Below are 23,090 nucleotides of genomic sequence, written 5' to 3' on the forward strand. Positions count from 1 at the left end.
TTAACTTACAAAAAGTATAAGCAGGGATAAGAGAGTTTGGAAGCACTAAAAGGAAGTCACTATTTCCTCTTGAGTGTTGTTGAGATATTTTCTTTAGAGCAGTGTTTTAAGGTCACTTTCTTATTCTTAACTAGCAGTAATTTGAACGTATTATCTTGGAGAAGGTGTCAGCAAATTGTGGACTTCTTCAGTCTTTTTCTTCTCAGTTAATTACAGACAGAAAGGAGCAGAAGAAGATTCACTTCTTCCAAAGTCAAAGCATGTTTCCATGTTTTCCTCATAACAACCCAGCAGGAGACACAGTGTTTCCGAGCCTGAACTTTATTGTACTGAGAGTGTGTAGAATATTTATTTACCAAATTTGTCTTCCCCTGTTTCCCATCTTTGTTCTGTCTCCCTCTGCTGTTCCCATTTTGGTTGGTAAGATGAATATTTTGCTCTTCATTTGTCTGTGTGTGTGTATTAAGAAAAATATGAGAGGGGTGTCACTGTTTTTACAGGCTCATAAAACATAGGCTTCAGACCAGATAGAAAAGATAGTTCAGGCTTTTTTCTGTCTTCTGAATTTTAGAGCCTGAAGGAAGGTGGTGCTTGAGAGAAAGGTGTATATGTATGCAAATATACACATTTAAACTTTTTAAGGGATCTCAGAAGGCTTTGGCAAGAACTCCCACTGAATTCTGGAAGGATTTGGTTCCCGGTTTTGCTTAGGGTCTGTGGAAATTCCATCTGTAACTATGTAGTTTTGCCATTGGGTTGAAAAATGAAAGCCACAAGAACAACCCAGAACAGAGGGAAGTGCTCAAGACTGCAGTCCTGGAGAGGATAACAGGGTAGTTTGCTTAAACTGTCGCAGCCGAGATAGGAAAGAGAGGCAGCGTGCATTCCTCGAGTGCCCCTCTGTGCCTGTTACCAGCCATGTGAAGGAGGCTGGCCATGATGTGGGAACAGAGGCAAGAATCCCTCCTCTGCTAACTCTTAAAAAAAGGTATACATCTGGGTCAAAGCCAATTCTGCTAGCACCCAAACTGAACCAGGATTTTCACTAATGTAAGCCAGTGTTGTTGATATGGTGCTGTGCAAGTAAAGCTCAGCTTTCCCCGTAAGGTGGAAACACCTGGAAGAAGGAAAGAAGTAGTTACCAAAAACACTTGAAGCTCCTTCTCTCCAGTCTATCTCCTTCATAATGTGTTTTGTTTGCTTGAATAGAGTCTGTAGTCTGTGATTTCAGAAAACACAGTCTAGATGCATTTTGCCATAAAGAATATATTTTCAGAGGGCTTCAGGGATTCCTGGCATTTGTCAGGCTGCTGTGGAAAGTTTTTCAATAAATAAGTACAACAGCAGTGTTACTAACAAAACATTCCTAAGGCAACTCCCCCTAGTCACCTCCTAATTTCCAAATAAGCATGCCTTTTGTTGCCGCTCTTCACGCATGAATTCATGCACAGTCATGTGTGCTGACGCAGATGAACAGCAGTGACATTATATCTCGCGGCCATGCTGGTGATGCCTTGTGTGGGAGTTACTCATGTGGAACAGTCCTTTATGTAATCTCCCCATCCCTGCCTACTGGCTGGGAAAGGAAGAAGACTGGAAGGAAGGGAAGAGACTTATGAATGCTGTGATGTGTCCGGGTTTTTGCTGTCACTTTAAGTGACTGCTTTTTCTTAATGCGGTACTGGCATTTATAGCTCAACAAGCACCAAGAAATAGTGCAAGATGCTCTTACTTATATTCACTTGTGCTGTAAAATCATCTTATTTTGTTATTGATTTGATAAATAAGCTGTCAAATTTATATTTCAGTTGTTGACTAGTTTAACTTGAATAGTCCATGAGATTATTAGAATTGTCTGTCTTCAGTTTTGTCTTGTATAATTTCACTAACTTTGTAACAGATGTGGGTGATGCTTATGGAAAAGTCATTATATCCCTGTTCAGCAACTTATTCTTTTCACCCGACTAGAGTATCACCATAGATACCTGATTCTGATTAATATTAAGTTCTCAGCTGTTTTTACATGCTCTAATTGTGACTGTGCCAGAATTGAGCTTGGAGATCTACCTGCAATAGTAATAGTGCCTTAATTTTATCAATTTTCATCACCAATACTTCTATTTTTCCTGGTCTACTGTCAGCTGGATGAACAGTTTCGTCATTTTTTCTATTCAACCAGATTTCCTTTTTCAAGCCTTCTCACTGTCTATTTCTCCCTGAAGGTCTTTTTGTATGTATTAGAAAGTGCATGTCTGAGTAAACTCCTGAAATGTAATCTATCAGTCTATCAGAGTAATATGATGGACATGGTTCTTCTGACTCAGTACTGTCTCAGAGAAAATTTAACCTCAGTAAGAAGTTCTATAGAACCTTTTTCTTTTGAGTTTTCCTGAAAACAAACAAAATATTCAGGAGAAATTTTCTTTCTCCTTAAAATTCTGAAACTCTCATTTGTGAACTTTTCTCTGGTGCCAAAGGTGATTTACACTGATTGGTGTATCTGTTTCTTTTCTTCCCTTCCTTTTCAGAATTTTGCTGGATCCTCTGTAACTTGCTTTAAAATCTGGTTTCCAGCCAGGTTACTGATGGAAAGTCTAATAATCTCAAAATCTGTGTATCTCCCTGAATAATTTCCATCCATTACTGTCTCCATTATTTTTATTCTGCAAACAGTGAACAGTCTTCTATTTGGTTGGGGTTTTTTAGCAATGGTGTTTTTTCCATGCTGAGATCCTCTGTTAAAGTGACAACCCCAGAGATACTTCAACATTTTATAACATCCAAAGTAACAAACACTCATTCTTAATTATATAGTGTGTTCCTTTGGAAGAAATAATTCCTGGCAATTGCAATCAACTTTTCATAACATGAACATATGCACAAGTGAAGTATTCCTCATGATCAAAAGCATTTTTAAAGACATGACATGCTGCCTATGGATTATTACGTGCACATGCTGAGTTCAACAGAAAAATAAATAAATTTCAAAGTGAAGAAAGGAATAAGCTATGGTGAGGAAAGCTGAAATAGTCAAAACTTGTGGGTTATGTTTCAGACTACGATTTGCTGCATGTCTTTTGGAAAACCACTTACTTTTTCTGTTTATAGGTGTAAAACAAATTTTTTCCCTGAAGTATGTAAAAAAAAAAAATAATTAAGCTTTTATGTGACCAAATGGACAGATACAAGTGGCACTCTGCAGAATTAAAATTGTGTAATCCCAAATTTGCAGAGACAGTATTTCTCAGGGCTGTTTTAGGTTTTCAAAGATCTCTGTATTATAAGGTGAGTAATGTTACGAAACTGAATTTTCTGAGTTTTCAGCAGTGAATTTGATTGTAACTATTTTCTTTATGAGGTTAACAGATGTCATGTTCTTCATTTTTCCTCAGAGTTCTTCCTGTCAGATTTCTAGCTTGGTGTTAGGCAAGACAAGCTCAAAGCAATTACTTTGCAAATCAAATGTCTTTAATGATAATTTAATCCATCTTTCTTCTACCAGTCACCAGCATTTCTAGGTCAATAGCACCCTGACTGTGCTGAATTTGAGTTATGCATCAGATAGTGGTTTCTAGCACTTCTGACATGAGACTGGCTGTAAGTCATTTCCTGGGGCATAACTTGTTAATGGCCTTAGCAAGTAGCTTATGTCATTAAAACTTTTATGGAATTATATGAAAGTGCTGAACAGAGCTCTACATTCTCTGTTCTGTCTAATCTCTTTTTTCTAAGGTGCCAGTCATTGTGCTATCTAAAATATCAGTCAGAAAGAAAGAACAAGTAATTTACAAATGAACTTCCAGTCTTGCTCTCCCAATTCCGCTTGCTTCTTTTTCTATTACAATGCCCATCTGTTACGGTCAGCTGCTTATGCGGGTTTTAAGAGGCTTACTGGACTGTCTTTCCACAACAGGCAAGCTAATGTACAGCTGCTTTTACCTGCGGGTGAATTAAGTAGGTTTTCAGGAATATAATGCAAGAATCTGCACCCAAGCTGTCTGCAGAGTTGGACCTACCTTTACCATAATGTTTGTCACCATACAGGAAATCCTGGGATGAATCAAAGAAATGGTAGTGGATTTCCCTGAGATATTTCCTAGGATTTTTTTTTTTTTTTTTCCTCATTAGATCTCCCAAAAATATTGCTGTTTTAGAGAAACAGCAGCCCAGCCCCAGTCAAGGCAGACTGGCTGCTTCATGCTTCCTGGCCAAGCCTGTGAAGTTAGAATTTGACTGACTGCATCAAGATCACCTAAGGAAAGCCAGTGAGATCTCAACTCAGTGACAAAGTTAAGAATAAGGAAGAGCTGAAAGAGGAAGACCTCCAGGGACTGTAGCACAGGAAGCAGAATTATTCACATGATATTTCTGTCTGAGACGCAGCTCAGTTATTAAATTCAGCTGAATTTTTCATGGGTTTGTGATGATGTGTTTTATGGACTTATATTTTACGGAGCATTTCATCCAAAGATTCAATGACTTTTGTAAACACCCACAACACTACCAGTATCGATGGGAACATTGTACCGACATATGTCTTTGTGTTAAAATCCCAATTAAAAATGCATCCCTGCCTTTTAGTAACACAATTGAAAAAATACAAATAACTTGCACAAATGCCTATATAAAACTCACCATGTATTTGGCAGCTGAATAAGAATTGCAGGCAGAGGTGATGACAGAATAACTTTTGAGAGCACAGAAAGATTATCTTGCAGGGAAATACACCATACTAAAAGCCATGGGATCTCTGAAATTATATCATGATGTCTTGCAGGATTAAGAGCAGATTACATGGCATAATACTAAGTTCAACACAGCTTTTGATCAGGCAGGATGAATAAGTGTTGCTAACATACAATTATTGATGAGTAATTCTAGAGTTTAAAGTGAGTGCTGTGTTTTCCGTTGAAACTGAAAGTAAGAACAAAGATTTCTAATATATCTAGTGTTCCCTACAGGATAGTGCCCCAACCGTGATCGGTAGCATTTGGTTATGGAGAGCAAAAGAACTACATATGCAAAAAAATGATCCTTCTGCAGTGTGTCCTGATCCTGATTTGCGCCAACATCTGCTGTCAATCAAAGATTTCAGGAATTCCTTTACCTGGAACCCTCTGAAATTTATCTTTGTACTGCTGCACACCATTTGATAGTCCAGTTCAAATACAAGCTTTTAAACTATTGGCATGTGACTGAAAAGTATGACACAATGGAGTCATCTTGTCATTAAGGAGTAGAACTAGTTCTCAGGAGATCTGATTCCACGGTGGACTTGTCAGGTCAAGATTACAAAACTCAGCCTTTCTGTGCCTTTTATTCATAGTAAAATGGGGATACAGAGACCTTTGGTATTTGCCTTGCTTATTTGATGCTTAACAATGTGATTTTCGTTGGAGGCTATAGTATTACTGTCATAGAAACAAACAGTAGTTGAAAATCCAATGTGATACTTGACACAGTACTAGATTGTCTCCCCTCTCTCTCTCTAGATTTTTAGAGTGTGGGATATACAGACACTTTCACTGCTGCAGGTCTTCCATGATAATCAAGGGAGTCCTGGAGAGATGGAGACCTTTGCCATGGTGTTTGACAATGATCGTGGCATGCTTATCACTGGTATGTTACTGCAGTTGATATGTGAGAGCATCCATCCCCCTTCTCCTAGAAAGCCATTTCCTTTATGTTTACATACAACTGAAGCTGAATACAGGAATAAGGTATATGAGATGTACAGAATACTAGGAGGTAAGGGTATTTGTACATTAAGACCATTTTAAAGTAGGTATTGTTATTATGGCGCTAATTTCAATATAGAAATATGCATAAAAAATATGCAGCATGGGAATTAACAACAGGAACCAGAGGAAATGAGAAAGGCTTCTCTGAAGGCAAGGTGAGCCTTCCTTAGAAAAATAAAACTACAGATATTATTCTGTAGCCTTGTCATCTTTTGAAAGCTACTAAGTTGCTGATCTTCTCCATACTATTCCTCTAGCACCCTTCTCCCATTTGGAGATCAAAGCCGCAAAGTATAGTCTCTGTGGAGCTCTCACAAGTGTATTCAAACTCTTTATTTAGTTCAGTAGCTAGAGAGACCCCACAATTTGTGGTGTCAACAGACACACTGTATGATTGATCAGGAATGAATTTTTGTGGGAACTCATCCCAAGGTTTTGGAGCTCCGTTTCCTGACTCTGTAGCAGGGAGTCTGAGACCTTCGAGGGACCAGAGCTTCACTGGTGTCATTAAGGATGTTAGCCTTCTGTATCTGAGGCAGAGACTCTGGAAACGGGCAGGGTTTGTCTGTCCCAGGGACCTACTTGCTGAAAAAAAAACAGCTTTGAACCTGTTCTGGCACTAGAGAGGCTTGAGACATACCAGACAAATAAGGTCATTGTCTTTGCAGACAGCTTTTTCTGTCCTTGGTTTAGGAACCAGGCACAAAGCTTGAAAAGCTTGTCAAATCTGAGAAGATGAACGTGAAACATTTTGTTTTCAGTGACCTGGTAGTTTCTGCTGAATCTTTGTGTCAATAAGCCTGTTTTAGAAGCCTAAATATAGACTAGAGTCCACAAAATGTTATATCTATCTAGGCATTTGGTAAGCACTGCAAAGCTTAAGAAACTTCACCTTCTAGGTCTTATTTAAAAAATGCCCACAATATTAATCAGCCTAGTTTTTCAAGCTTTTTAATCACTAAAGAATACAGATATGATCTTCAGTTCAAATTCAAGTTTTCAAGGCTTAGTAATGTAGGGTCTTTAAATGCGTAAATCCTTGACAAAATGAGGTAACTTTACCCTTATAAACAATGATTGGAACAGTGCCTAAATATCTGTAAAAATCTGGTCCTGGACTCTGTTAATAATTCCATTAAAAGGCTAAGTGAATGTCTCCTTGCCCCTGAAGAGGGCAAAAGACTGAGGCTATATGTGGGCAAATGAATTCTCATTGGTATCGACCTGAATTTACAGAGGAGATTTTCAGTTCACTAACATCTATAAATCACAGCTCACCTTCATGCTTCATTTCAGTATTGCAACAGCTTTCCTTCTGTGCCTTTGCCAAGCTGCTGGCCTCTGTGCCTGGACTTATGCCAAGTGTTAGGCAATTTCGTCCTTTGCTGCCTACTCCCTGCTGACTGCTGCTCCTCTGCTGGTAGAACCGTAGTAATACTGGAACACTACACTGTAGTGTAGGATGCTACACTACACTGCACTACGCTACACTGCACTGCACGTGTAGTCTGGCTTGTGAGCCTGCATTGTAAAAACCTTGTCCTTTCTTTTGTCTTGTCTTCCCCATCTGCCTCTGGTTTTGCAAGCCTTCTGATCTGAGAGCGTTCGAAGGTGTCTAGAAAACATCGTTCAGTCCAGTGCCACATAAAGGAAGATACTGGAAAGACATCATCATTACCTGCAGTAGAATTGCTTTATCTCTAAGAAAATGGATACCAGAATTTATTTTAGTGATATATCTGCCAGTTAACAGTTTTTTTTATTTGGGTTCATTACATTCTATGCCAACCCATGCCAGGACTGGGGGATTTATGGCTCTTAATGATTTGGAGTCAGGGTATCAATCCCATTGAAGGTGGGCAGGTGGTTGTTTAAGGCAGGTAAATACTTAGCCACTGTTTAACTGGTGCTTTGTGGGGAGCACGTGTGAATGTTTTCTGGTTTAGAGAACAGATATTCTCAAGAAACAGAAAACATTCCTTATCAATTTCAGAAGAACTCAAATGAACCCTATGGTTTACATAAAATCTTTTTGCATCTATGGGAAAGTAACTGATACTATATACAAAATCTATATATTCTCACTCCTCTCACCCTGCGCAGGTTCAGTTGTCATTGATATTTATCCCCTAACTCATATGATACAAGACACAAGGTTGGTGCCACAGACGCATCAGAAAAGCATCAATGTTCTGGTTTACAACAGGACTTTTCACCAGATTCTCACTATCTGCTCTGAGTCAATACTGAAGGTGAGTGTAAGTTGTCACCATTTAAACTGAAAAAGAAAAGCCTTCGCTTTTTTATTACAAATAAGTTACTGGGCAATTAGATAAGTGATTAGTGTTTATTATTCAAAGTGTTGGTTTTGTGGTTATTTTTGTGCTCAAATTCTCCAGGGAAGTGGTAGTCGTGATGGATAAACTATTTGGGTTCAGCAGCATTACTTTTGTCAGAAAAATACTTCCCTGGCCTGCGCTGACATGGCTGCACTGCAAAGCACCAGACAGATTGAGCAAGGCTTTGGGGATACTGGATTAGTTGTAATTTTATTTCCTTTGGCTGAACAGGAAAACTTCACCTGTTCCTGCAATGGACTCTTGCAAGTATAACAATTGTAGTGAAAGTCCATTGGCTATTTAGTAGCTACAAAGGAAAATTTTAATGGTCATGATGTCAAGCTGTACATTCAATCAGCAATTCATGCAAGCACAATTACACATTATTCTTCAGTTCAGAAGGCATATCTGATAAGCTTCTATTTAAAGTTTAGGAAGAATATAAAGTTTAGTAGAATATAAATGTGTACTTTAGACATTCTATGGATTGGTATAAAACATGAAAAAAAGTGATTTTGTATAAAAAAGGACTGTGTAAAAGATGCTGCTCTTAGATAAAAAGATTCCTTCACTAAAACTGAAAAATTTAATTAGCACATACACTATGCCTAAACTATAAAACCTGACTTTTATCCTTCTGTTTTGCTTCTTATTCTTTTGACTGATCTGCTTCTATTTGGCTAGCAGTTCTGGAGCCAATTTGCTGACTTTCTTTAGATTCTTTTCTCATTGAAATTATTTCTTAGAACATCTTGTTCCGAGCCTTAAGGATTTCATACAGTGAGGGAGAAGTGTTGAATATAATAGCCAGCTAACAAGACAAATAAAGTGATGGAGATCACTTTTATCACATTTTATCACAACTCTACTTGTGTTGAAGCATTAATGAAAAGATTAAATTTGCCTATTAACTTTACCATTTGCATTTGAACCACTAAAAAATAGTTGCCATGCAAGTGTCAGAAAACCCACAGCTGAATAAAATGAATCATTACTAGGGTAATTAACAATGTGACAATGATCACCGGAGGTACCAAGGACCTGCAGTTTTCATTAACTCTTGATGAGGTCACATGGCAAGATTTGTAGGGAGAGGTAACATCTTTTATTGGGCCAGCTGGTGATGCATGCCATTCCAGCAGAGAAAGCCTCATTTGTGTAAAGATTTGTTCATTTAATACACTTGGTAAAGATGTTATTTCTCACTGTAAACCTTAGACCACAATGGCTACAACACCATTACAATTACAAGATAGCTTTGGGCACTTGGTGCTGTAGAAAATCAGATTCAGATAGTGCATATGACATGAGTGGCTGATTCATAAATCCAGGTGAATCTGAGCTATTCCACTACAGAGACCAAACTTTGTACTGGTTCTTCATTATAAGCAGTGCTTAAATTCCCAAAAGGATTAGATAATGATCAGACATAGTTTTTCCTACATTTTGGGACCAAATGTTTATGAAAAGCCTCATTGTGATCTTCAGCACAGAAATTACAGCTCTAGCCATTCTTTGTATTTATATTTCTTTGCTTTTGCACTGTAGAAATTCATTATGTTTGACAACAGTCTCCCTGACTTAACATGGGTCTTTCTCATAGCATGCTAAATAGAGCCTGCCCTTGCTAGAGTTGCTTCTCTGAGGAGAGGGACATTTTCAGGGAAATTACACCAGTATTTCAGTAAAAGAACATGGTAGTGTGCTATTCTAACAGAGAACCTGTTTCACAGGATATGAAAATTTGCTCTTGAAGTATTCGTCTACCACTAATTACACTAGAACACATTGTATGATGAGTTTTTGAGGCTGCAGTACAAATAATTACCATCTTATTTTTTCAGGTCTGGGACCTAGAAACAGGATATCAAATATATCAGATTGAAGATGCACATGGGCCAAATATTGAAGTCACCTGTGCAGCCATTGAAATAAATGGGTTTTATCTTGCTACTGGGGCATGTGATGGTAAAGCAATTAAATAATTACCACCTTTTTAATACATTTATTTAAAATGACATATGACATGAGCAGACAGGACTCTTTGCCTTGACTGTCTCAGTGACAGAAGAATTAATTTTGGCTTTCTTTCAAGATGGGAGGAAATATGTACAGAAAGGAATGTGCAGTCTGGGGGAAAAGGCAGCAGGGGGAGGGTTATCTTGGTTGGGTTTTATTTGATAGGTGATTCACAGAAAGGTGATTCTTGGCTGCTTGAGGTCTGGTACTTTGCTAGCTTATTGCTCTATGGAAGACTATCTGCGAAGCTCTTGGTCTGAAACGATGATTCCTCATAGGACTTAGGACACAGATCTGTGTAACACATTGTAATTAATGGCTGCAGATGGAGAAAGGTAGTTTTTCAATTTTATAGTATCATAAGCTCAATTTTGTAGTATCTGCAGGCACTGAACACTAGAATATATATAGCTATGTATTTCCTGAGGGGTTTTTTTTTTGTGTTATTTAGGGTGTATCAGTTTTAGGTAATGTGAAAAGACCTCTCCAATACACAGGAGCTACACTGAATTCTGCAGCAAACTTTGATAATTTTGTAATCTGTTGACATGGCTGAATTCTTACATTCAAATGTTCAAGAGTACACACCTGAAGTGTTAAAATATATGAAATACACTAAAGCTACCTCACATAAAGAGGAGATAGCCTTTTCCACACAGCATACTGGCTAATGTTTCTTATTTATACTGGGGCGTAGAGAGTCCACCCTTTATGGATCTTAAGAGCATGACAGAAGGTGAACGCTACCAAGTCTTAGAAATGTGGAGTCATATGTAGTTAAGTGTTTCACTTAAAATAATGGTCTAGCTCCTTCTCCTCACTAACTCAGTGGGACAAGTCCAGCAACCAGGTCCCTCGGTTGCTTGCTGCAGCTGAAGTCTTCTGCCTGACTGCCCACCACACTGTTTGCTCTCTGATGGCATTAGGCCAGAAACAGAAGTGAGATAGGCAGTGGTCTTTTATCCTGAGCTGCAGCATAAAACAGGCATGGGAAAAGATGGTGGGGTTAGTTGTGAAGGTATTTTCTGGTAAGTTTTGTGTCCCTGAGGGTGCTTTCCCATTACAGCTTTTGAAAGACCAATGACCCAGCTCTGAACCTTCAATTGGATTTTCTTTTTTCTTCTCCTTTCCCTGTTCAACCCAGTTCAAACTTCTGACTTTGAAGCACAGGTTATTGCTGAACTTTAATTCCTTTGTGTATCTTTCTCATCCCTGTGTAGGAACAGTGAAAATTTGGGAGTTTGAAAGTGGGCAGGAAGTTAAAGCTTTGCCTTTGGCCCAGCACAGCAAAGATGAGTGTCGTCTGCTGAAGATAGTTTATCTGAAGGCTGATGACAGTCAACATGCACTTCTTGTTCTGGAGCAGAGTGGGAAGATGAAAATCATTCAGGTTTTTCAAATACACTTATCTAATTTATTTTTTTTCTATTTACATTTGGTAGCTCCTAATTTTCAAGGTAAAATAAGACTTTTTCATTAATTAGTAGATAAACTTTTAGAAACTGTCAAGGAACAATCCCCTTTCTGCATGTCATCAAATTAGCTTTCCGCTTTACTGTCTAAGTGTTAATATGTTCATTAGTCCATTGCTGGTTTCCAGGACTCTGATAATTCCTTTCCATGCACTCACAGTAATGGCACATTAATGTTTTTTTGTTTGTGACTGAGGTTTCAGTAGTTATAGATCTTTTAAGGTAAAAGCTTTAAAATACTCCTGTTGTTATTATAGAGAGTGTTTACCCTGTTTAAAGAGTTTCTAGTTCACCAGAAGCTGAGACTGGTTAGAACTGTTCCTGCAATTCCTGTTTATGTACTTTGCCCCACTGCACTGGTCAGAGCTTGCTTTTGAACAGTACCTCAGGCCTAGGGCCATGTTCTCATGAGGCAGCTGTACCTTTTCCTTCTTCACCACTGCCCTTTGGACTTCGTGCACTCCTTGAGAAGTGGAAGACACAGCATTACCTTCTTGGGTTATGGATAGAACTTTGTAGAGATAACTGCCCTAGTTCAGCAGCTGATCCCTCAGACTCAGATTATTGTCAACCCATCCCACTCATTTGTATGCCATAGGGGATCCATTTAATATTTACTAATAGGAACCTCCCATGACTCTGAGTTCAGTTTCAGTAGCCATAAAGGCCTCAGGCCTATACACTTATGTCACTTTGAAGCGCTTGAAGCTCAACTGTACCCAATATCCCTCTTGGTATATTTTCCCTCTATGGAGAGTAGGTGACCTATTATCCTGCAAGAAAACTTAGTATCAGAGATTTTGACTACAGAATTATCTTTTTTTTTTTTTTTTTTTCTAAAATTACTAGATTGACAGTGGGTGCTTAAGAACCAAGAAACAAGAGAGTAATCAATCAGACAGGCTTGCCTGGCTTGATTTTGATAGTCTACTCTTGTGTTCACTTCAGCTAAAAATTAACAGGGTGCATTTGGAGCTCACAATAAGCGGGGTTTGATTTCTCAGACAAAGCATGGCTATGTTGAATTTTTTTCCTCAAGAAGAAACTTGGGACAAAATTCTCTTCATGAAACTCTAAAGCTACTACGTGCAAGGGAACAAAGGTTGCGGAGAGAAGTAATAGCTTTTATTAGACAGATGATACATTTAGGGGGAAAAAAACATACAAGCTCTCACCTTGCTAAATAATTTATTACTTTTAAGCCTCCTGCTAATAAAAAGCTGTTTTATAGAGAGTTTGCTTTTGATATTCAGATTTTTCTGAAATACTACATCACACCAGTTGCCCCCAGTGTTATTACTGATATTGTTAAACCATTCATGAAATGTAAATGTATCCCTTGACAAACACATTGGTGAAGAGTTGAATCTGCTCCAAGTTTATATGAATGTAAGTACATTAATATTGTTTCAGTAGGACTTCCCAAAATGGACAGAAATATTGAGGTTAAAGCAGAAACTAAATACTGAAGTGAATTTGTTATAGGCAGAAAAAATATCAAGGTAACTCCAGTGACCTCTACGCACAATGGGGAGGAATCAATGACTCAGGGCCATGGCTGAACCGTGGCTTGTTCTTCTCGCGCAACTGAAACAACTACCAGTTTTGCTGGTATAGTAGTTATGAACTGAGGACTAGCAATGTTAATAAAGTAAGCAGCTATAACTCAAGAGACTGCATAAAATCAAAAGCTCTGAACTTTACATCTGGACAGCTTCTACTATAGCAGCAGGTAATTTAAAAGTGAGCTGAAATATCTCTGGCTGGTGCTTCTGTTTGCATTGTAGGCACATGCTAGGTGAAGTCTGTAATGGTTTTCGTAGTTTGGCACGGAAACAAGCTTTTGGCACACAGTTGCTGATCATTTTCTTCTGAATAGAGAAATCCTGTTGTTCCTCTTCCATTAAGTTGGTTATTTCAACAGGGTAACTCAGTTCAATCATATCTGTATGTCACATGGATGCTTCCTGAGTCAGTGTCATTGCCACAAAGGAATCCAGTTGTGTCTCTGTCATTGAAGCCTGACACCTTACAAACGTATGATTTTTTTCCGGATATTCAGCTGCTGTCTGACACCAGTTCTCTGAGGACTGATACAGAGGTGAGAAACACTTCAAGGTTCTACATCATTTACAGAAGATTAGAAACTAAAATGTTTACTGTGCCCTCAAGGATTTATTGTTTGAATGACAGGATAAGAACCAAGTAAGTGTTCCAAACTTTTCAGTACACTGAAGGTCTAAAATGAATCATGCAAGAGGGAGACTGTTTCTAAGGGCTATATCTGCCTAATAATCCATTCTATGGCTTTTGCCATGATTAAGCAGCTGCTTTGAACATAGACTTCACATTCTTGCACAAAATAGTAAGTTGAGGTTCTTGTATGAGTTCTTCTAGAAATGAAATGCTGTTCATTACTATAGATAGACAGACCTTCAGTAATAGTAGCACATAAAGATCAAACTGGGTGTTAAAAGTGATTCCATTTTCTCTTGTTATTGCTTTGGTAAAATAAGATGTCATATTTATGTTTCAATTGTTGACCAGTTTAACTTGAATAGTCCATGAGACTTCAGTTTTGTTTTGTATAATTTCACTAACTTTGTAATGGATCTAGATTATGTTTATAGAAAGGTCATTATATCTCTGTTCAGTGACTTATTGCTTTCACCTGACTAGAGCATCTCTATAGATACCTACTTCTGATCAGTCTTCACATCTTGCAGCTGTTTTTACATGCTCTATTTGCAACTATGCCGTAGATAGCAGGTCAGGCTGGCAGATAAAAGCCCCTGTGCTCTGCAGCAGGGAGTCTCCCGGTACTATCACTCCCTGATTCCTCCTGGTGCTTCTGTGTAGCTCAAATACAATACTATTAGAATAGCATTGAATATGCAGTTGTTGTAGACATTGTCAATTTAGGCATCTTATTAAATTAACAGTTAAAACATTTCACTGTCCAGTGTCCACATTGCTCCTACTCAATTGTTTTAATGTTCTTTGTAGAATTTTGTACCTTCTGTGGAAATGAAGTGTTTTGATGTTTTGAAAGTAGAAGGATACAGTTTGATAGCTACAGGAAGTGCAAACGGTGCAATAATTTTGTGGGATTTTGAATCTGCCTCTGTGAGATGCCTGTAAGTATTGCTTTCATGGAGGCATTTTGATCTCCAGTATTTCATACAAACTTCTCAAATGGCATACTGGAAGTTCTAAGATACCCGATTGTAAAGGGTGACGGACAAGCAGGAGTTAAAGTAAAGATTTATCAGCACACACACACACACACACCCCGGCAAATTACTTTGCTAGCTAGTCCTGACATTGCAGGTAGGAGAAGTGATCAAGGCAGAGACTCATTTGGGGAAGGGATGATGTAATTAAGAATAGCGTTTTAACATAACTCAGCACTGCCACTGAAGGAAACTCTCACTATGTAAGTCACTCTGTCATTGACTAGAGGCTGCTACTGAGCTGTAGAACCATCCTTATTTTGGAAGTTTCATGTCTGGGAGGACATCTGGAAATAATGCTACTTCAGATGACAATGGCAAATACGCTACGTTATCAGTATCACTGTCTATACCTAGAAGACTAGAATTCACATTCAACAAGGAGAAATCTGAAGTGATTTTGGAGGTTTGGGAGTAAAAAACTTTCACAGAAAGTGACAAAAAGTGAGTGTAGGATGGTTCCAGACATTCTCATGCTAATTAAGCTGCTACATCAGGAAACTGAACGATGAAAACATGTCTGAGTGGAAACTGAGTGGAGCAGCATGGCAATATTTCTGTGTTGGTCATGGAATACATGCCTTTTAAGACCATGCAAAGTCAATTTATCTGTCCTACCCAATAGTTTCACAGCATGCTTCATGTGTAAAATTGGCATGTTTTTGAGAAAGTGAGCTGAGTTTTTCTGTACCATGGGAAATCATCGAATCACAGAATGATTTAGGTTGGAAAGGACCTTGAAGATCATCGAGTTCCAAACCCCCTGCCATAGACAGGGACACCTCCCACTGGACCAGGCTGCCCAAGGCCACGTCCAGCCTGGCCTTGAACACCTCCAGGGATGGGGCCTCAACAACCTCTCTGGGCAACCTGTTCCAGTGCCTTACCACCCTTAAAGTGAAAAACTTCTTCCTAATGTTTAATCTAAACCTGCCCTCTTCCAGTTTATACCCATTCCCCCTTGTCCTATCACTACATGCCCTAGTAAAAAGTCCTTCCCCAGCTCTCCTGTAGGCCCCCTTTAGGTACTGGAAGGCCGCAATAAGATCTCCCCAGAGCCTTCTCTTCTCCAGGCCGAACAGCCCCAACTCTCTCAGCCTCTCCTCACAGGAGAGGTGCTCCAGCCCTCGGATCATCCTCGTGGCGCTCCTCTGGATGCGCTCCATCAGGTCCATGTCCTTCTTATGTTGGGGACTCCAGAGCTGGATGCAGTACTCCAGGTGGGGTCTCATGAGAGTGGAGTAGAGGGGCAGAATCACCTCCTTTGACCTGCTGGCCACACTTCTTTTGATGCAGCCCAGGATATGGTTGGCCTTCTGGGCTGTGATCACACGTTGCTGGCTCATGCTGAGCTTCTCGTCAATCAGCACACCCAGGTCCTTCTCCTCAGGGCTGCTCTCCAGCCATTCCCCGCCAAGCCTGTATTTGCGCTTGGGATTGCCTCAACCCAGATGTAGGACGTTGCCCTTGGCCTTGTTGAACTTCATGAGGTTGGCTTAGGCCCACCTCTCCAGCCTGTCCAGGTCCCTCTGGATGGCATCCCTCCCCTCCGGCGTATCTACCTCGCCACGCAGCTTGGTATCATCGGCAAACTTGCTGAGGGTGCACTCGACCCCACTGTCCATGTCACTGACAAAGATGTTGAATAGTACAGGTCCCAGTACCGACCCCTGAGGAATGCCACTTGTCACTGGTCTCCACTTGGACATTGAGCTGTTGACTGCAACTCTTTGAGTGCGACCGTCCAGCCAGTTCTTTATCCATCAAGTGGTCCATTTGTTGAATCCATGTCTCTTCAATTTAGAGACCAGGATATCGTGTGGGACGGTGACAAACACTTTGCACAAGTCCAAGTAGATGACATCAGTTGATCTTCCCTTGGACACTGCTGCTGTAACCCCATCATAGAAGGCCACCAAATTTGTCGGGCATGATTTGCCCTTGGTGAAGCCATGCTGCCTGTCACCAATCACCTCCTTGTTTTCTATGTGCCTCAGCAGAGTTTCCGGGAGGATCTGCTCCATGATCTTGCCAGGCACAGAGGTGAGACTGACTGTCCTGTAGTTCCCTGGGTCTTCTTTCTTTCCCTTTTCCCTTTTCCAGTCAGCACGAACCTCACCACACTGCCACGACTTCTTAAATATGATGGCTAGTAGCTTAGCTACTTCATCTGCCAGTTCCCTCAGGACCCGCGGATGTATCTCATCAGGTTCCATGGACTTGTACACCTTCAGGTTCCTCAGGTGGTCTCGCACTTGATCTTCACCTACAGTGGGTGGTTCTCCACTTTCCCAATCCCCGCCTTTGCATTCTTTGTCATGGGCAGTGCAGCTGCAGTCCTTGCCAGTGAAGACTGAGGCAAAAAAGTCATTGAGTACCTCAGCTCTGCCTCTGTCCCAGGTAACCAGCTCTTGCATTTCCTTCCGGAGAGGGCCCACATTTTCCCTAGTCTTCTTTTCTCGCTGACATACTTAAAGAAGGATTTTTTGTTTGTTTCAATGTCCCTGACCAGATTTAGTTTTAGCTTGTCTAACTCAATCCCTGGCTGCTCGAACGATTTCTCTGTATTCCTCCCAGGCCACCCACCCCTGTTTCCACTCCCTATAGACCTCCTTTTTTCTTTTGGTCATGTCCAGGAGCAACTTGTTCATCCATGCAGGCCTCCTGGCTTTTCTGCCTGCCTTCCTCTTTGTAGGGATGCATCGCTCCTGAGCTTGGAGGAGGTGGTCCTTGAATATTAACCAACTTTCTTGGGCCCCTCTTCCCTGCAGCACTTCATCCCATGGCACCATACCAAGCAGAGTCTTCAAGAGACCAAAGTCAGCTCTCTCAAAGTCCAGGGTAGTCAGCCTGGTGCACACCTTCCTCGCTGCCGTGAGGATCTTGAACTCGACCATTTCATGGTCACTACAGCCCAGGCTACCCTTGAATTTGACACTGTCTACCAGCCTCTCCTTGTTGGTAAGAACAAGGTCCAGCATAGCTCCTCTCCTCATTGGCTCCTCAACCACTTGGAGAAGGAAGTTGTCCTCAATGCAATCCAAGAACCTCCTGGATTGCCTATGCCTGGTTGTGTTACCCTTCCAACAGATGTCAGGGTGGTTGAAGTCACCCATGAGAACAAGGGTCTGTGAACGTGATGCCGCCCCTGTCTGTCTATAGAGGGCTTCATCTGCTCGGTCCTCTTGGCCAGGTGGCCTGTAGCAGCCCCCCACTGTAATGTCCCCTGCTCCCAGTTTCCCTTTAATCCTGACCCATAGGCTCTCAGTTGGCTCTTTATCCATCCCTAGGCTGAGCTCCATGCATTCCAGCTGCTCGTTGACACATAAGGCAACACCGCCTCCTCGCTTCCCTTGCCTGTCTCTCCTGAAGAGCCTGTAGCCTTCCATGCCAAAACTCCAGTTGTAGGAGTCATCCCACCAAATTTCTACGATGCCAATAAGATCATAGCCTTGGAGGCATGCACACATCTCCAGCTCCTCCAAAAAATGATCAAAACTTAACTGCAGTTATGGGTCTGTCTCTTCCTTTGCTTTTGCCTCCCCATATATGAGGGAGCCAGTTCAAGTGCGTGCATGGAAGACAGGGAAGTCAATGCTTTGTAAGTAGAGTATTTTACCCAGGCTTCGCGTGACTGGCTTGAATGCCAGAAAAAGGGTACTTTTCTAACATTAACTTAGCTAGTTAACTTCAACATAAGTTATTTTACTTTTCTCTTAAATATTACTTCTCAAGAAAATATTTGTCTGAAAGAAGTGTTCATCGTTCCATCAGGTTACTGTTTTTCCTGGCACAGGCACATTCTGTACCTACTCTTCACTGACATTAATCCATTGGAACTGATTAACTGGTTCTGAAAAACAGTGTCTAAAACTTTTAGGTGAGGTACATTCTGGGAAATGAAAGGTTTCATTTTTTAGATTACAAATAAAGTCTGCAAATTTTTCTGGGAACAATATGCAACCTATCTGACACTGTACAAACATCTTTATTTTCAGGTGTAAAATTAATGAAGACAGCCAGCCTTCAGTTCTTCAAGCATCTGGAGTCAATGCCGTGTTATTCCTTGTACATAGTGCTTTCTATTCCAGGTAACTGTGTGCATCTTCTCTTCCCACAGGACAGACACAGGCATTTGGAATTTTGTTGTAGTAAACTGATGTAGTTTTTGTCCAAGATAGCTGATTTAAATTCAGAATTTCTTTGTATTTAATCAGTTCAAGTTCAAACAGTTAATTAGCTTTCCCATCCTTAAATTTTTGTAAAGCTCGTCAATCCATATTACATGTTCTTTTTTTACTGCTTCACTCAGCTATCCTTTTGTCCTGTAAATGACCTCATAAGTCTCAATTCTGCTGAAGAATTCAAGTCAGCTTTTCTCAGGTATTAGTTTTCCTGTGTACTGTACCTTCTTTGATTCTTATCTCTGTGTGATAACTCTGTGTGGCAGTAGGGTTTTTCTTTTTTTTAAACTTGATACAATGCTCATGGTATTAGATACTCTCAGCAAACAAGGAGAAAGGCAAGCTCATTGAAGTGTGCAGCCTCAAGTTGCATTTAAAACAAATTAGAAGCTGGCATAGGTTGGTAGTGTTGGATGGAGAACAGAATTTTAGCCAAATATGGTCATTTTGAGAGAAAGGCATTGCACACGTACATAACAGCGGAAGTGCCTGTCTTCCAATGGATATGCAAAGGTAATCCTAGCTAAATGAAAAATGTTGTGATTACAATTCACAACAGAATTTTTTATAAATCAAGAAAAGTTCTGATTGTGCTTAAGCAGGAAGGTCCTTCAACGACTTTGAATAATATAGGCTTAGGATGTTTTGTACATACTGCGAAGGTACCTGGATAAATTTGACTGTGATCATATATACACACACAATGTTAAGAATGCTAGCACGTCTGTAAAATCAAACACTGACTAATTATGAACTCAGGGCCACCTGTTCAAATTCAAGTGGGCTTGAGGGGGGCAATAGCAGGCTTGCCCATGACAAGCTGTGGGATGACAGGCAACGCTTAGAGAGACTGGGTGCTTGAGAGGGCCTGCAGCCTGTTGCTCTGTGACATGCTGGCTACACTGCAGCACACTACGGAGATGAGACAGGGGCTTCTGACGTAATAGGAGTCAAAAGAGATACAGCAGTGAAATACCCCAAAGGAATTAAGGGGTGTTACCAGCAAGGTGGTAGATGCGCCATTCCTGGAAACATTCAAGGTCAGGTTGAATGGGGCTGTGAGCAACCTGGTCTGGTTGAAGATGTCCCTGCTCATTGCAGGGGAGGTTGGACTATGTGATGTTTAAAGGTCCCTTTCAACCCAAACTATTCTATGATTGTATGATTCTAAGTGGGCTACTCCAGCTGCACACTTTCTATATGGGTTTTACATGATCCCAGTTATTCAGATACTCTTGTCAAAAACAGAGCAGTTGTGACACTGGTGTAAGTTATGTGGCAAGAACCTCTCATTAGCACAGTCAGAACTTTTCTTGACTCAGAAACACAAACATTGAAGGCCACATCCAAACTTTTTTCCTGAGTTTCTTCCACAGAATCCTATTTCTGAGCATTATCTTGAAAGATTGAAAATAAGTTTCTATAATTAGTTGAATATTATTTGCAGAGCGAAGTACTGCATAAAATGAAAGAGAAGAAACCATTGGCATTGAATTTTTCCCCTTCACTTCTTGAGGATGAACACCAGTGTTCATTTTGATTTACTATGGATTGAATTTGTTCAAAACTCCTGATGGGAAAGGTTGGCTGTGTAATATGCAAATATTGCCTAGTTACTTGGATAAATTTCTAAAACACCAACAACTCTTAGTCTAATTAGTCTAATCAATTCAGGCACTATTTTATTATGCTTTATTAGACTAAATATTGATTTCCAGATAGCAAACAGTATCTTCAAGAATGTCAGTGATCTCCACTAATTTCTTTCACACAGGAAAATCAGTTCCCTGCCGTCTGCTACTGTGAGGGGTGATATCAGTGCCATTCCAGAGCACAAGAGCAGTTCTTTGAACCTACATAAGGTAGGTATAGTGCCATCATGGATTTGGTGGGATTCAAAACAAATTTCTGGTTTTGTTTTGGTTTTTGTTTTAAAATCCTGTAGCTTACTAAAATCCTTCCATAAAGCCCTACACAAAACTAAATATCAAGAATTACAGAGAAATCAACTTTGTTTGCCCAAACTGAATGAGGTGGGAAATTAAGAATACATTCTGTCAGGCAACTGGCTCTGTGATACATGGAATAGCTGACTGTAAAAGTGTTTGTCAGATGCTTATCACTAGCAATTCTGACTTTCAAATGGGGGTATAGAAGAACTCAATGTGGAAGGTAAAATACAGTCATGAAGTACTTGAATAAAAGTGGAACCACATCTACATTGCAGCCACACTTGCTTAGTTATATGGCTTTCAAATGACATTATGGTAATTTTTTTTTTAGTTTATCATCAAGATGCCAGTGTTTCAATCTGTATTTTTGCTAAGGATAGCATTATAATTTTTCTAACACTTTTTGTCTTTTTATGCCAGAAGAACATGCCATATCTCCACAGCAGCAAACAGCAAGTAGGCAAAAAAGAGGAAAATCCTGCTACCTCTCTGATTCTTTCCATCATGTTGTTTCAGCAGAGCATGGCACTTTCATAGATTCCCAAGTAGACAAAGGCCTAACTGTCATCTGCTAACTAAAGTATACAATATCTTGTGTTATGCAGTCGTTAGAATAACAAAATAGACAGGCATTTGCAGCTGTTAAAAAGTTCCCCATAAGCCCAGCCAATCAACCCTTACAGATCAATATGTAGAATGAGATTGAAGCGGCTTGTCCTTTTCTAAGATACCTCAAACACTTGTGGCTGCACAGTTTTTCCTGTCTTATTTGACTTGGCAATTGGGGCCAGTATACTCACTACTGTCAGCCTTGTGAATCCTCAGAAGTCTATATAGTAAGGCACAAATGAAAGACTATAACAATTCTCATACTGAAAATGCAGATGTGAGTAAATGTTATTGCTATTTATGCGGTTTTTTCATCGTTGCTCAAGGCAGTAACAAGACTATAGGCATGTTCTGTATTAAACTCTCCAAGTAAGAGGTCTGGGTTACATTCAAATGACTGTAAGTGATCGACTTTGCTTGTCCTAAGAAATTAATGCCATTCAGCCAAATTTACCTTTATCATGCTCCTAAATTCCAATTAATTTCATTTGTGATTTGTTCATCTGTGATTTTGATTCTCTTCAGATGAAATGTTTCTTGTTTTCACTCAGTGCTATCGCAGACTGAATGGAAATTGGGGGAATATTTGAATTGTTCAATTAAAAAAGATAGGTTCTTAAAATAATTTCAGTTAGAAAACTGTTCTGTAGTTACACCCAAGTTCTATTTTCTAATTCTGTTACATTTTATTCCTTGCTTTTAGGAAAATGTAAGAAGTGATGAAATTAATACTCAAATAACAACAGGTATGAAAAGATGTTGTTTTTCATTCTCTTTGTTGTTGATCCATAAGTTCTGCCCAGATTACCACAGAAACTGAGTTTGTCAGTTTGTGTGGGATACCATTGGTATGTGGATGACACACCTCAATGCCTTTTGCTCAGCCCTGATTTGCAGTTATTTCCCAAAAGCCAGGCAAGGATATAGGATATGCAAGGGCCTAATTGCTGATTTTTCTAAGTAGACATGATGCTGAAAACCTTTCAGAATTTGAGAAAGTCAGTTATACACACTTCTCTTCCACATAAATATCTGATCAATGAAATATTGAAATGGTGTAGTAAGAGCCAACTTGAGTCAAGCATGAGTGAATGGCCTCACAGACAAAATCTTCAAAAGCAGATGGAATTTTAGAAGGAAAGATAGTATATCTGTCCTTAAAACAACAGAAACAAGAGAGAGCCAAGTGCTTAAGAGTTAAACCTGTGCAAATGGAGTTGGTGAATTTGCAAGAAGTAAATCTTCAGGATTCTTCGGAATACTCTACACATCCTCTGCTGGAAAGCAGACTTTCCCAATAACAAGAAATCTGATCATCTGAAATGTGGATTTAAGCTGAATTTATTTTGCAAAGAAAACATGCCCTGAAACCAGAATATCCCTAAACCTTGTAGCTGCTCAATGAAATAGACACTTATGTTAGGTCCTGCATCCACTGAATGTCCATTTCACTGAGGACCTTCATGGGACTCCCCCAGCATCTCCAGCTCTGGGGTGTCAGAGCAGGAAATCAAAAAAGGTTCTCTGTGACCACCACCCTG

At 39.9% G+C, this 23,090-nt stretch overlaps 1 protein-coding gene across 1 annotated transcript in view; it reads left to right on the forward strand.

Moving 5' to 3' along the window:
* WDR64 (WD repeat domain 64) overlaps positions 1–23,090 on the forward strand; it is an 89,046-nt gene that overhangs the window by 53,826 nt on the left and 12,130 nt on the right. The window contains 10 exon segments of the mRNA XM_009893656.1: positions 5,493–5,619; positions 7,845–7,993; positions 9,925–10,048; positions 11,320–11,489; positions 13,496–13,672; positions 14,578–14,708; positions 18,803–18,901; positions 20,763–20,850; positions 22,253–22,295; positions 22,885–22,910. Of these exon segments, the coding sequence (XP_009891958.1) occupies positions 5,493–5,619; positions 7,845–7,993; positions 9,925–10,048; positions 11,320–11,489; positions 13,496–13,672; positions 14,578–14,708; positions 18,803–18,901; positions 20,763–20,850; positions 22,253–22,295; positions 22,885–22,910 (1,134 nt within the window).

The sequence above is a fragment of the Charadrius vociferus genome, unplaced genomic scaffold, assembly GCF_000708025.1.
Source record: "Charadrius vociferus isolate BGI_N301 unplaced genomic scaffold, ASM70802v2 scaffold309, whole genome shotgun sequence".
Classification (NCBI taxonomy): domain Eukaryota; kingdom Metazoa; phylum Chordata; class Aves; order Charadriiformes; family Charadriidae; genus Charadrius; species Charadrius vociferus.